This window comes from Melospiza melodia, chromosome 30 (assembly GCF_035770615.1).
Source record: "Melospiza melodia melodia isolate bMelMel2 chromosome 30, bMelMel2.pri, whole genome shotgun sequence".
Classification (NCBI taxonomy): domain Eukaryota; kingdom Metazoa; phylum Chordata; class Aves; order Passeriformes; family Passerellidae; genus Melospiza; species Melospiza melodia.
In genome coordinates, this window is record NC_086223.1 from 1,609,966 (window position 1) to 1,622,847 (window position 12,882).

The 12,882-nt window shown below is 55.3% G+C and overlaps 2 protein-coding genes across 8 annotated transcripts in view; one reads left to right on the forward strand and one right to left on the reverse strand.

Annotated features, from left to right (window-relative positions):
* Positions 1 to 180: 180 nt before the first annotated feature.
* Positions 181 to 4,175, forward strand: LOC134431062 (transmembrane ascorbate-dependent reductase CYB561). Its single transcript, XM_063179044.1, has 7 exons — positions 181 to 286; positions 1,262 to 1,454; positions 2,185 to 2,392; positions 2,571 to 2,669; positions 2,933 to 3,036; positions 3,115 to 3,272; positions 3,397 to 4,175. Exons 3-7 carry the CDS (start codon positions 2,191 to 2,193, stop codon positions 3,593 to 3,595), a joined length of 762 nt encoding a protein of 253 aa, XP_063035114.1. The 5' UTR covers positions 181 to 286; positions 1,262 to 1,454; positions 2,185 to 2,190; the 3' UTR covers positions 3,596 to 4,175.
* A 409-nt stretch (positions 4,176 to 4,584) lies between these two features.
* Positions 4,585 to 12,882, reverse strand: part of TANC2 (tetratricopeptide repeat, ankyrin repeat and coiled-coil containing 2) — a 145,324-nt gene continuing 137,026 nt past the window's right edge. For all 7 annotated transcript variants that reach the window (XM_063178963.1, XM_063178961.1, XM_063178962.1 and 4 more), the window contains one exon: positions 4,585 to 12,209. In XM_063178963.1, coding sequence (XP_063035033.1) covers positions 10,208 to 12,209 — 2,002 coding nt within the window. In that variant the 3' untranslated portion in view covers positions 4,585 to 10,207. The remainder of the gene's footprint in view (positions 12,210 to 12,882) is intronic.

Below are 12,882 nucleotides of genomic sequence, written 5' to 3' on the forward strand. Positions count from 1 at the left end.
CTGGAACAGTGTGAGGGTGTGGGGGTGTCACACACACTGTTAGTGAGCCACCTCCTCAGGGACTGTCCCCAGAACACACAGACCCTGCTCGGTGGTGATCCCCCCGTTGTCACTTCCGCAGCCCCCCTGCCTCTGCTCCTCACAGCCTCCCCCTGCAGCCACGCTGGGGTGCAGCTCCCCCTCGCTTTGTCATCGCCGCGTTGCCGTGCCAACGCCGTGGCCCTGTCCCTGCTCAGACACTGTCACCGCTGGGCCTGGCACAGGCAGCGGCAGCAGGCACCCACAGGTAGGCTGGGGAACGCGGGGGAGCAGTGTGGGGATCTGCCTTCAGCCCGCGTGGGGATCTGCCTTCAGCCCGCGTGGGGATCTGCCTTCAGCCCGTGTGGGGATCTGCCTTCAGCCCGTGTGGGGATCTGCCCTCAGCCCCTCCAAATGTCACTCACACCCTCCTCAGCTATGAACTGGAGAGAATCCCCTCCCCTGCATGAGCCTGTAGCCCCCAGGGAGAGCAGAGACAGTCCCTGAGCCCCCCCTGGCATTTTGGAGAGGCCACCGTGAGGGGGGCCCGGGCTGAACACGCATCCTTCCCCCCAAGGGGATTAACCAGATTAACCAGAGAAAACTCCCTGCCAAATGTAAGGAGCGCCGGATTTGCCCTGGGAAGGGGGAACTGTGGATGTGCTTGGGGGTGCAGGGAGACAGAGGCTGGGAGGGGAACGGGCAGGTCCTGGAAGGGGTCCAGTCACCTCCAGTTTTCCCAGCACTCAGTGGTGGTTAGTGGGCAACTCAGAGTATCCCATTCCCACAGGCATGCCCTGTGTCCTGCTGCCAGGCCCTGTGGCCTGGGGTGTTCATTGCCTGTCCCTCCAGCCTCAGTGCTGCTGGGGACTGTGTTTGCCCTGTGTGACTGCCAGCAGGGCCAGATGTTTGCATCTGGTGGGAGGGCAGGGCAGGGCTACATGGGTCTGCAATTGCCAGATGTGCCAGCAGCCCCTCGGTGTGATGAGAGTTTGGGGGAGGCTGTTGTGATATGGGGGGAGCCGGTGCCTCTCACTGTCCCCCCCAGCCTGGTCCCCCTGCCCATCCCACAGAGCACCCCATGGCCCCAGGCAGTGAGGCTGGACACAGGCGGCCTTTGCAGTGCAACTTAATGGGATAAACCAATTCCCTTAACCCATTTATCTGGCTGATCCAATAAAGGTGGCTGGGAATAAAGTGTGTGCGTGGTCTTAATGCATTCCCCCTCTCCGTGCTCCCCCAGTCCTGGCAGCATCGTGGGTCTGTCTGCCACAGCTGGCAGGGGGCTCCTCCCCAGAGGCAGTGCAGAGGGGCCAGGACAGAGGGGACGTGTGACCTGCTGGCTCTAGGTGCCAGGGAAGAGAAGAAGTGGCTGTGACAGTGGTGGAGGTGGCTCTGATCGATTGAGGGATAGCCCAGCACAAAGCACAGAGCAGGTGAGTGGTGGGGGCCGTGGGAAGGGTCTCTGGGGTAGCTGTGGTTGGGTGACACCCTGTGTGTGTCCCCCCCACCAGCACAGATGTTCACTCAGCCCCATGTCCCCAGGGGCCATTGCTTTTACCATGCAGGGGCTCCCTTGCTTACCCCTGCATTTCCTTCCCCTCAGGGTTTGGGGGTTGTTGTGGGGGTCTGCGAGCGGGTGAAGGTGGGACGTGGGATAGGCATGGAGTGGCAGGGATGGGGATGGAGGGACAGTGTCGGAGGGACGGGGATGAAAAGGATGGAGGCAGCGACAGGCACAGAAGGACAAGGATGGAGGGGTAAGGATGGAGGGGCGGTGGTTGCAGGAGGGCTGGGGCAGGAGTAATGAAGCACGCGGGGCACAGGCAGGGGCAGGAGGGTTGGGAAGAAGGACAGGAGCAGGCAGGAGGTGCAGGAGGCTTGGACAGGAGTCCAGGAGCAGGCAGGAGGTGCAGGAGGCTTGGACAGGAGTCCGGGAGCAGGCAGGAGGTGCAGGAGCGCGGGGATGGGTGTGCCAGGGCGGCTGGGAGCCACCTCCAGGTGCGGGTGACGCAGCGGGACCAGGAAGCTCCGGCTCCGTGGCAGGTGAGGGTGGAGCAGGGGTGGCGGACGCTGCTCGGAGCCGGACCTCAGCCCAGGTTCGGCCAACCGCGACCTGCCTGGGGCCGCTGCGGCTTCGCTGCCCCCTCCTCTCTGTCCCCGCAGGCTGCCATGGACGGGGCCCCGCCGCCCCCCAGCCCCAGCGGGCTCTCGGCGTACGTGGCCGTGTCGCAGCTGCTGGGCCTGACCCTCCTGGGCACCACCGGTGCCTGGCTGGGCCGCTACCGGGGCGGCGTGGCCTGGCACAGCCCCCTGCAGTTCAACGCCCACCCCCTGTGCATGGTGCTGGGCATGGTGTTCCTCCAAGGTGACGGTGAGCAGAGCGGGGGGACGCGTGCCCTGTCCCAGCTGCAGCCTCCAAAGCCTGCAGCTGTGGTCAGGCAGGGAACGAAGGGGACAAAGCGGTGACCAAAGACACGGGGAGGGTGCAGCAGCATCCCTGGGCAGGGCTGGGTGAGCCCTGTGGGTGCTCAGGTGCCCTCTCTGCGCAGCTCTCCTGGTGTACCGGGTGTTCAGGCACGAGGCCAAGCGTTCTACCAAGGCCCTGCACGCGTTGCTCCACGGCCTGGCCCTGGTCATCGCCCTCGTGGGTGAGTGATGGGCTGGGAGGGCTGGACTGGGCAGGATCAGCCCTGCTGGTGATGGGCTGGGCTGGGATGGGTGGACTGGACAGGATCAGCCCTGCTGGTGATGCTGGGTTGAGATAGGAGGGGTGGACTGGACAGGATCAGCCCTGCTGGTGATGGTCTGGAATGGGAGGGGTGGACTGGGCAGGATCAGCCCTGCTGGTTCTGGGCTGGAAGGGGTGCACTGGGCAGGATCAGCCCTGCTGGTGATGGGCTCTTCTCCTCAGGCATCATCGCTGTGTTCGAGTCCCACCGGGCTAAGGGCATCCCTGACATGTACAGCCTGCACTCCTGGTGTGGGATGGCCACCTTTGTGCTCTACCTCCTGCAGGTAAGGGCTGGGAAGCTCCTGGCTCCCCCGGCAGGGAAGGGGCTCTGCAGCACCTGTGACATCCCCATGTCCCCACAGTGGTTCCTGGGCTGTGGTTTCTTTCTGTTCCCTGGTGCTTCCTTCTCACTGAGAGGGTGGTACAAGCCCCAGCACATCTTCTTTGGCATCACCCTCTTCATCCTCTCCATCACCTCCTGCTTGTTGGGCATTACTGAGATGCTCCTCTTCAACATCAGGTGGGTGACCTTTGCCATGGTGTGTGTCTGAAGGATGAGGATGGGGATGAGGAGCGGGTCCCAGCCAGGACAGGGATAGGTCACCCATCCCTTAAGGCTTGGGCATCCCTCTCTATGCCTGCAGTGATTCCTACAGCCACTTTGTGCCTGAGGGCATCCTGGCCAACACCCTGGGGGTGCTGCTGGTGGCCTTTGGGCTGGTGGTGGGCTACGTGCTGACACGGGAGGAGTGGAAGCGCCCACCACTGGCAGAGGAGCTGGCCCTGTCCATGGACTTCAAGACCCTGACAGAAGGAGAGAGCCCTGGTGGTGGCAGCCAGTGACATCTGCAGCTCCTGGTCTCCAGCATGGGCTCCTTGTGATGTCTGAAATGTTCCTGTGCACCCTGTCCCTGGTGGTTTGCATCTCTGCCCAGCCCAGGGTGACGAGGACAGCTGGGGAAGGACATGCTTGGTGCAATGCTGCCCGCTGGACTCAGCTTGGCTTGGCCTTAATCATCCTGAGCTCTGTCCTGTCCAGGCCCTGGTGACCCTGAACCCATCCCAGCCCTGTGGGAATGGCAGTGCTGTGGGCAGGGCAGGGGCTGGCAGGGGCACAGGAGAGGGGTCTCCGGGTTCTTCCTCTTCCCTGCTCTGGGGATGGAGTGGGAGCGGAGATTTCTGCACTGTGGGCCAAAGCCTTTAGGCTGTTCCCAGTGCTGGTGGGCAGAGGGGATGTTTGCCACCACTGGGATGTGGCAGCCCCTCTCCCTCAGCATGGGATGCTCCCCTAAAGGGCTCCTGGGGGTTCGGAGTGACCCTGTGCCTGTGCAGGCTCAGCAGCCTCGTGTCTGAAGTGTTTTCTCCCCACGCATGATGTGTTTGCTCAGTGGATGCTCCTGACCTAATAAATGTTTGCAGCTAACCCTGTCCTCCTGACTCTGCCCCTTGGATCACAGTTTTGGGGTATCCTCGAGCTCCCACACACCTGGGCAGGAGCTGGGAAAGGAGCTGCCTGAGGGGCTGGGAGGGTGGGTGGGCATTAGGGGTGGGATTGTCAGTGGTAGCTGTATGAGGGACCCCATGGGCCCATCTCCAGGGTCTGGCCATGCACTGGGTGTTATAATTATTATCCACTCTATTATTATATGCCTTTTTTGGGGGCAGCAGTAGTGCTGCCTCTGTTGCCCCCCACTCCTGGTGGTTCCCAGGTCTCCGTCCCCACCCCCATGCAGTGACTGTGAGACCCAACCCAACCATCATTTCCACACCAAGAAGCATCAGAACACTCCTTCACTGACCCCCGTGTGGGAAAAACAGCAGCCCAGACACCATTTCCAAGTGTTAACCATTTATAAATAGGTACATTTTTTCATACATACAGTTTTCATTGTACAGATTACAATCTGTATACATTGGGGGGGGGAATGCATTCTTTTGAACTTTTCACATCTATCTCACAGCTCACATGTACAGACAAGAAAACTCTGCTCAAGCAAATACAGCAAAGGAAAAAATATGTTTTCTTCTTTCCTTAGAGATGAGAGGCGAAGGCCTCTGCTGTTGGCAGGGGCTGCTCTTCCCACTGCACAATATCACAACTGTGTGGTGTTCAATATATCAGAGAGAACAGAACATGCATTGGATAATATACTGTACAGAGAGAAAGTCCTTTACATCTGAATTATAGAAAAGCTAAAGGAAAATTTAAGTGTCTTAAAGATCTTCCCAGCAAGTGTCTCAGAGGATGGCAACCAGGCAGTTGTACAAAGCACAAGGCAGGTGTAGTGGACGTGTTTGTACCCAACTCAGATCCTCTCGGGTGTGAAGACAGAAAGGAGATGGAACGCTGAATGCAACACTATGGCAAAGAAAAGGCTGGACAGGGATGAGCCCGGCAGTACTGGCAGAGTCCACACGAGTCTCTGGCTTATCAGTGGAGCAACACAATGGACTTTATGTAGCACACAGTGCTGCTCTCAGTGGCTGGCTGAGCAGTGCACAGCGAGGCAGACCTGTGGGGACCCAGCCCTATGGGCACGAGGCTTTCCCACCTGCCCATTCCCACCCCGACTTGCCTCCCCACCGCCGTCCCTGGACAGCATCACCCAAAGGGACAAAGTCTTTTAGCAAAGCAGCCCTCTGTTTTCACAGCCATCAGATGGGACCTGGCTGCTGACTCCCCAGTACCGTGACAGCTAGAAAAGGAGCAGGAGGAAGGACACAGCTGGTGGGCTGGGTGTCTGTTGGCTTTCCCCGTGACGGCCGCGCTCGCTGTGACCTCTTGGGTCGGTCTGTACCAGTTTGGTGAGATCCAGCTGTAGAGTCGAGAGTTGGACACGAATGCATCTTGCTAAAGAATTGAGCCCTTAGTGGTTTATATTAGAAAAAAGAGTTTGATTGAATGAAAATCCAGCAATTATTCACATAAAGCTGAAAAAAAACGCAGATTCACTTTCAACCATTGTGCTTTGTGTCCAACACACCCTCCACCAGCCTGCGAAGCGCAGCCGGCATGGGGTGAAGGCTTTGATTTGCAGAGGTCCCAGCAGGTACAGCAGCTCTTTCCCTAAGCCCTTGGGTAAAGGCTGATAAACCAGTAGAGGAGTTACCTTGAATTGCCAAGAGTACAGCAAAGCACAACCACCAAGGAGCTCGCGGCAGCGCACTATGGACCCCCGCGGGCGAGCAAGGCGGAGGACGAGCAGGCACGCTGGCTTGCTTGGTTCTCTAGATAAGGCAGAGCTGGCACTTCGGTTTTAGCTAGACTTCTCCTGGGTAACCCTGAATATACAGCAACCTTTGCAAAGGAGACTGAACCGCTCCCAGTTTACCACCCAGCCTGGTTCCAGACCTAATCCCAGCACGACTCCGGTGTTTGGCATACCCACGCTCACGCGTTCACACCAGCCACGCGGTTTTTCTTCACAGCCAGGTTAAAGAAAAATAACCAAAAAGTTCAGTGCTCAGACAGACTGAGCTGGGCACTGGTGCCACAGCAGACAGACAGATGGACAGACACACATTTCAGATTGTTGGAACCGTCGCAGTCCTCCCAACCAGTGACACAGAGAAGGCAGCTCAGGCTGTACCTCCTTTGGAGATGGATCTCAAAAGGATCTCTCTTTGTAAAACCTTCCTTTTCCTCAACACTTTGATGCCCACTCAAGACTGTGTCCAAAGCCCTCTGATGCCACTCCCAGCCTGGCTGGTGGGATTCTGCAGAGCTCCCCACCGCGTGGGTGTCCACTCCCCTGGGACCACAGCATCCTCCTAATGCGGGAGAAAAGCAAGAGCCAATGAACCCTCACTGATGGATGGGGCAGACACCCACACCTGATGCTGGGAGAGAAGATTCCAGCTCTGTGGCAGCACACCTGGGTCTCAGAGCAGCCACAGGTGAGGATGGGAGACACCTGGTGGGAAGGTTGGCTAAAGAAAGGGGTCAGCTTCAGCATCACTTTTGGCACTGCCTTCTGCATGTACCCCAAGAATGAAAACTGGAGTTTCAATGTCATCAAGAACCTGCTATTCTTAGTGGACCCAAAATCCTGCTTGCTCAAAGGTGGGGCTTGCCAGTGGTACCACTGCAGTCAGGAGGGCATGAAGGCACCAGCTGGCAGCATTGACCTGCATCTTAATTACTCAAAAAGTAATTAAATACATAGCACAGACATACAGGACAGCTCAGTGTCTGAAACTGAATGTGATCCCACAGTGTGGCCTGATCGTCAGACCCAGATCTAAGAGAAGAGGATGAAGGGCCCTCAGGGTGAGATCTGACCTTGTGCTCCCCCAAGCACACTGGGGCCACGCCAGCACAACACAGAATGACCTCTGCTTCTCCTAATGCAAAGACCAAATCATGACTTTGAAGACGTAGGGGACTGAGCAAGAACAGCTCTTCCAGGAAGAAATGTGCTTCTTACCCACCTGGTGGCCACAGCAGCCATCCTGCCTCAACTGTCCCTAAGAGAATTGCCAGGGAAGTGCTTTAAAACCACTGCAAATAATTTTGTATTCAAAAATTACTCAATCTGTTGATGCTTATATACAGGAATCAGTTCTTGTGCTATAAATGTTATGATTCATTGCTTTGTTTCTTTTCTCTTCTTCTTTTTTTTTTTTTTGAAAAATACACTAAGAGACATGAGCTGTTTTGCTATTTCTCTAATGAAGACACTACTCACGCTTAAATATCCAGTATTTATCATAGTAACAAATCCAAACAGTAAAGTGCACCCATTTACAGAGAGAACAGATGGAAAACCATTAGTGCAAGAATCCCGTGGAAAATGTAACACGTGGAATTGTGAAAAAACCTGCATGCTGCAGTGCTTCAAGCCTTCTTCAGCTTTGTGGTTGTGTTAAAAGCGTGAGCTGTTTTCTCTTAAAACATCTTCAGAAACTGGGGAGTTACACACGGGAGTGCTGCGGGGGGATGTTCTGAAGGACAGGACCGGGAGCACAAGGCAGTGAGTGGCGAAAGCAGAGCGTGGGCAGCTCTGTCACTGCCCCTGGGCCACCCTGCTGGCGTGGCAGGGGAGAGCACCCATGGCCAGGAAACACAGGCACAGGGCTGGGCTGGGTTGCTTTTTCCTTTCAAAGAAGCAACTAAAGGTAGGAAGCCACTCACTCAGGCAGAAAGCTGGAGGATGAGAGGCACTAAGCAAAGTGACTGATGCTGCTCCAGAGCCAGGACACGTCTCCCAGCTATGGGCATGTGGGATGTGGAGGAGAAATCAGTTATTCCTTACAATACGGAGCATGTTATTTCAGAAATGAAAGGAAGAAAGAAAACCATCACACCCCATTTGCAAGGAGAGAAACCATGCACAGACCTGGGTGTCCCCACATCGAAGGGGTCCCAGCCAGCCCCCATTTACAGAGCCCTGGGATAAAGCAGAGTCAGCACTGGGTTGCACCTCAAGGAAGAAAAAACACCAACCTCAATCCAAATACTGGCTTTGACAAAGACCAAACGGCCCCTGGGGCACCCCAAAACTGCCAAAACTCATAGAGGAACCCCCTTTTCCAAATGCTCTCCATGTGTCTATGAGACACAAGCCTCCCCTGGCCCAAGGTGTGCATGTCCCAGCTTGCTCTGAGCAAGTTAGGCAATGAAACAGCAATGAGATGTGCTGAGCCACACACAGGGAAAAGAAAAAAGCCCCATCAAAGCCAGGGTTTGCTTAAAGAGTTCCAGACCCTGTCCTGAGCTGGTGTGAAAGGGTGCAGCTGCAGTGATGTGTTGCTGGGATATGCTCGCTCACACCAGCGGAGGCTGGAGCCCGTGATTTGGTTCAAGAAGTCTTGCAGTCGATTCTCAGTAGCCCTTTGGAGGTATCACTCCCCTGCTCAGCACTGAATCGCTCCCCAGAGTTGATATGAGTGAGGTTTGGCATTGGGCAACAGGCACTAGTTTGCTTTAAAACAAGCTACAGCGTTATCACTCTCCCTCCCATCATCCCACCCTTCACCCTCAGAACACAAAAGGCAGATTACAAACCCACCAGGAACAAAAGAATCGGTAAAGGAAGTTCTTCCCCCCACCTCAAAAGAAATTTTCAGCAACTAATTGAAAAAATTTTTGAAAATCCTATAAAAAGGATTTTGGAACCGGCCCCCTGCTTTTCGTGCTGTCTTGATGTGACTTGCATTTGATTACAAAACTGAAAATAATAGAAAAAACCCAACCTGAACTGGAAAATGTCCTGAAATAGATAACATAAATAAATTATAAATAGGTCTCTCTGAACTACAGCTTCTCAAAAAGCAACACATGGTTTCTACCATGTACAGGTATGGAACATGGTGTCCCTTTCCAGGATTTTGGGAACAGAGAATCTTAAGAGGAGCACAGCCCTTGCTACAGCCCCTGATCCCTGGCAGGACTGAGCCAGAGGGAAGGGATGCTGCAGGCCTGGGACTGCAGAAGGACCCTTCCTCTTTTGGGACCATCATGCCATGTTCTACATGCTCATCATAAAAAGAAATTTAAAAAAAAAGTAAGAATTGCAATTTTCCTCTTTGAATACCATTTCCTAAGTCAGATTTTTGCTCTTCCTTGCAAGTAATAAATCCCCTCCCAGATGAAGTCCCCAGCACTGACCTGCCCCGTGCAAATGCTGTCGGTGAGGTGAAGTCTGCCAACAGTGTGAAGAAATTAGTGCAAACCCAGTTCATGCACAAGAGGCTCCTGGCCAACTCCCTTGGCTGATTAAAACCCGTAACAAAGGGCCAACCTTACACCCTCAATGCTTCTAAAACGCCCCAGAGCAAAGAAATCAGTGTGAGGGCACCTGGTAGGTACCTGGAAAGCAGCAAAGTGCTGTGTGATCCCCACCCCTTCTGACCAAGTTAAGTAAGGAAGGAAAGCACTGTAAGCCAGCAGAATCAGAATGGGTATCGTGGGTGCTGTGCATAGCTAGTGGTGCTAAATCACATCACTGAGGGTATTCCCCTCTTTGGGGCAAAGAGCCAAACAACCTGGCTGGCACGGGGACCTGTGGATGCAGCCTTGGGAAAGGCTCCTGTGGAATTCCCTAGGAATTCCCATCAGAGTTGAGTAAGAGATCATTGAGACAAAAGAAACCAATTTAAAAATCCAAGGCAATTGTCTCTTGAAAAAGAGCTGGTTACCTCCTGCTGCGTAGGGATATCTCTGGACCACCCCACACCATGGACTAAGATATCCTGGTTGGAACTTTGCTGGAATTGGGCAAATGACACTGGCTCGGCTGATGTTGGCTTCACAGTCAGCTGGGGAACAAAAGGGCTGGAGCACGTGCATGGCTGTCTGACCACCACATAAAGTACCGGAGAAACTTGATCATGTAGCTATCAAAGAGAAATAAAAATAATAATAGTAATAATAATAATTATAATAGTATGCATGGAAATCAAGCTTGGAAGTGTGTGCTGAAAACATGAGGGTCTCACTCCAACAAGTGTCTTTTACACATTAGACTCCACAAATGGTCTCTTTGGTTTGATTGGGGACGTCTGCCCTTGCCTGGAGTCCCTGGAGAGCTGCCTGTACAGGTTATCCTGGTAGGCCTGCGCCACGGGCAGCGTCCTTGCCACCTTGACGTCGGGGTATGAGGAGGCTTGGGTGACTCTCTCCAGGAGGTCTCCCCGGGACCCATTGGCCAGCATCCCATGGGGGCTGTAATAGTCTTCCTCTAGCAAATGGCCATTCTGTGCATTGTTGGTTTTGTTATAAAAGGCAATGTTGCTGATTGAAGAGGGTGGGCTAAAGGATTCCGGCTGGGGCAGATTGCCAGGAGACGTAGGACTAATGACAGTGTCCACTGAAGACACAGCCCAGGTCCGGTTCTGCTGATGGAGATGGGGGTACTGCTGAGTCCGAGCAGTTTTATCTATGATTCCCATGAACGGCGTGGTCCGGGAGCGGGCTGGCTCGCTGGGGTAGCCCCCCTGCGTGGGCGACACCGGGGACAGCTCATCGCACGCTCTGTCATAGGCTGGCTTCAGGGGGATCTCCATTTGCTGAATCGAGGCAGAGGGGCGAAAGTTGGGAGTCAGGTTGGAGGTGGAGGAGATGCTATTGCTGGAAGGGGAGAAGCGGAGGCCAACGCTCTGAGAGTGGAGTAGAGGCCTTGGAGTCGGTGGGTGAGGCTTGATTTCGCTGGGATTGACTGTGATGGGCCTTCTTATGAGGTGAGACACATCTGGAGAGCCCAGCTGGTTGGCGGGGAGGGAAGAACGCTCCAGGTCAAGTTTTGAGTGGCACACCGGATAGTAGGAGGCGGACTGGCTTCGCCCAATCTGAGGCGTCTGGCTGTATCTCATCCCCCCTCTGTACGCCGAGGACGGTCTCTGTGGAAGGTCTTCTTTGGCCAGCCCTCCATGCTGACAGATGGCTCCGGCGCTGAGACTCGCCTGCACGTGCTGCACGGGCCTGCTGTCACCCACGATGCCCCCGATGGAGCCCTGGTAGACCAGGCGGCTCTGGCTGACCCCCATGTCCCCTGATGACGACTGGTACTTGCTGGCCATCGAGTGGGCAACCTGGCTGTAGGCACCGGTTGGGATGACAGTGCTGGAATGCACGGCAGAGCTGGGCTGGTTGCTCCTCACGATCTGCGCCTTGGCCGGCTGCAGCCTCAGCCCCGGCTGCGGCACGGCCACGGGGAGCTGGGGCATCTGGAAGGATCTCTGCGTCATCTTGGACAGAGGAGACTTGGGCCTGCCGGGCAGCTGGGAGACGGCGCCGGGCTCCTGCTGGTAGCGCACCGGGGAGCCGGACTGCGAGCGGTACACGCTCATGCTCTCCGCGGGGGGACTGGCGCGGTACTGGGGGCCTCTGCGCAGCGGAGACGGCGGCGGGCTCTGATACTCCTTGCCCTGGCCTCCCACGGGAGGGGGGCTGAAGCGGTAAGTGGAGCCCTGGTGAGCCGGGGATGTGTGTGGAGGACTGGGTCTGTAATGTGAGTTTTGGTGTGTCGGAGACAGAGCAGGAGATGTGGACTGGTATCCCTGCCTGGTCGGTGAACCCACAGAGCTGTTGGACCTGAAATCAAAGACCTGATGGGAGCCAAGAGGTGAGCCAGAAATATAGGCTGAGTCCCTGTGAGCTGGAGATTGGGGTGGGCTCTGGATGATGGGCAGCCCTTGGTTTGGCCTGGACTCTGTCTGTAAGCCAATGGAAATATTTTCTACATCCTGCTCGAGGTATTCCTCCTCAAAGATATCTTGCACAGAATACAGCTCTTCATGCTGGGCTTCGGGTTCTGGCTCCACTGGGAGTGGAGGTGATGGCTGCTGCTGCTGCTGCTGCTGCTGCTGCTGTTGCTGCTGCTGTTGTTGCTGCTGCTGCTGTTGCTGCACCTGCCTGCACTCCTCCTCCACCCGCATCAGCAGCCGCTGGATCTCACGGTTGTTTGGACACAGCTTGATGGCCTCGTTCAGGTCCTCCAGGGCTGCTGAAAACTGCCTGCTTGACAAAGGAACAGAAATGAGAACTGAAAGCGCTCTGGATTTGGATGGAGCTGTTTTCAGAGATTCCAGGGGAATAAAGTGGCTTGTGCCTGTTACTGAGGGAGAGAGCTGCGGGTGCTACTGCTTGCTGCACATCTCACATGCTGCCTTATGGGCCTCCCTTGGATTTATGCTATCCAAAGAGAGGGAAAATTCTAGAGAAGAAGGGAACACAGGCTTTAGATGGCACAACCCAGACTAGCAAACACACCTGCCTCTGCAGCTTACGTTAGGGGCTGATTAATTACTCCCCCTAGCATCAACATGAGCATCACCTCTGTTTTAGAGAAGGGGACACCAACACATTGATCACACAAGCCCAGCTCACCGACTGCTGTAAACAAGCTCTGACAGAGCTACAACCATGTACGCCAGTGAGAATTTAACTCCTGCCTGATGCCAAGACCACACAGCGTCAGGCCTGGCTCCAGAGCTCAGGGGCTCCCACAGGTCAGCGCTCTGGGCAAGGCCTGTCTCTCCAATTTTGCAGTGGATTTTGGCTAACTTCTTTGGAACGAAGCAATCAAGCAATGTGCCAGAGGCTGTGAGCCCAGGGAAGTCTTTGTGAGGCAAAGGCCAGCCTAGGGGGTGTAACAGGGAGGTGGGGGTTTGGGAAGGGGGGTGTAATT

Bases quoted from the DNA above. Each gene is read 5' to 3' on its own strand.
- LOC134431062 (XM_063179044.1), top strand. From the start codon at position 2,191: ATGGACGGGGCCCCGCCGCCCCCCAGCCCCAGCGGGCTCTCGGCGTAC. The intron at 2,393-2,570 runs GTGAGCAGAGCG...CTCTCTGCGCAG, and splicing joins GGTGTTCCTCCAAGGTGACG to CTCTCCTGGTGTACCGGGTG. The intron at 3,273-3,396 runs GTGGGTGACCTT...CTATGCCTGCAG, and splicing joins ATGCTCCTCTTCAACATCAG to TGATTCCTACAGCCACTTTG.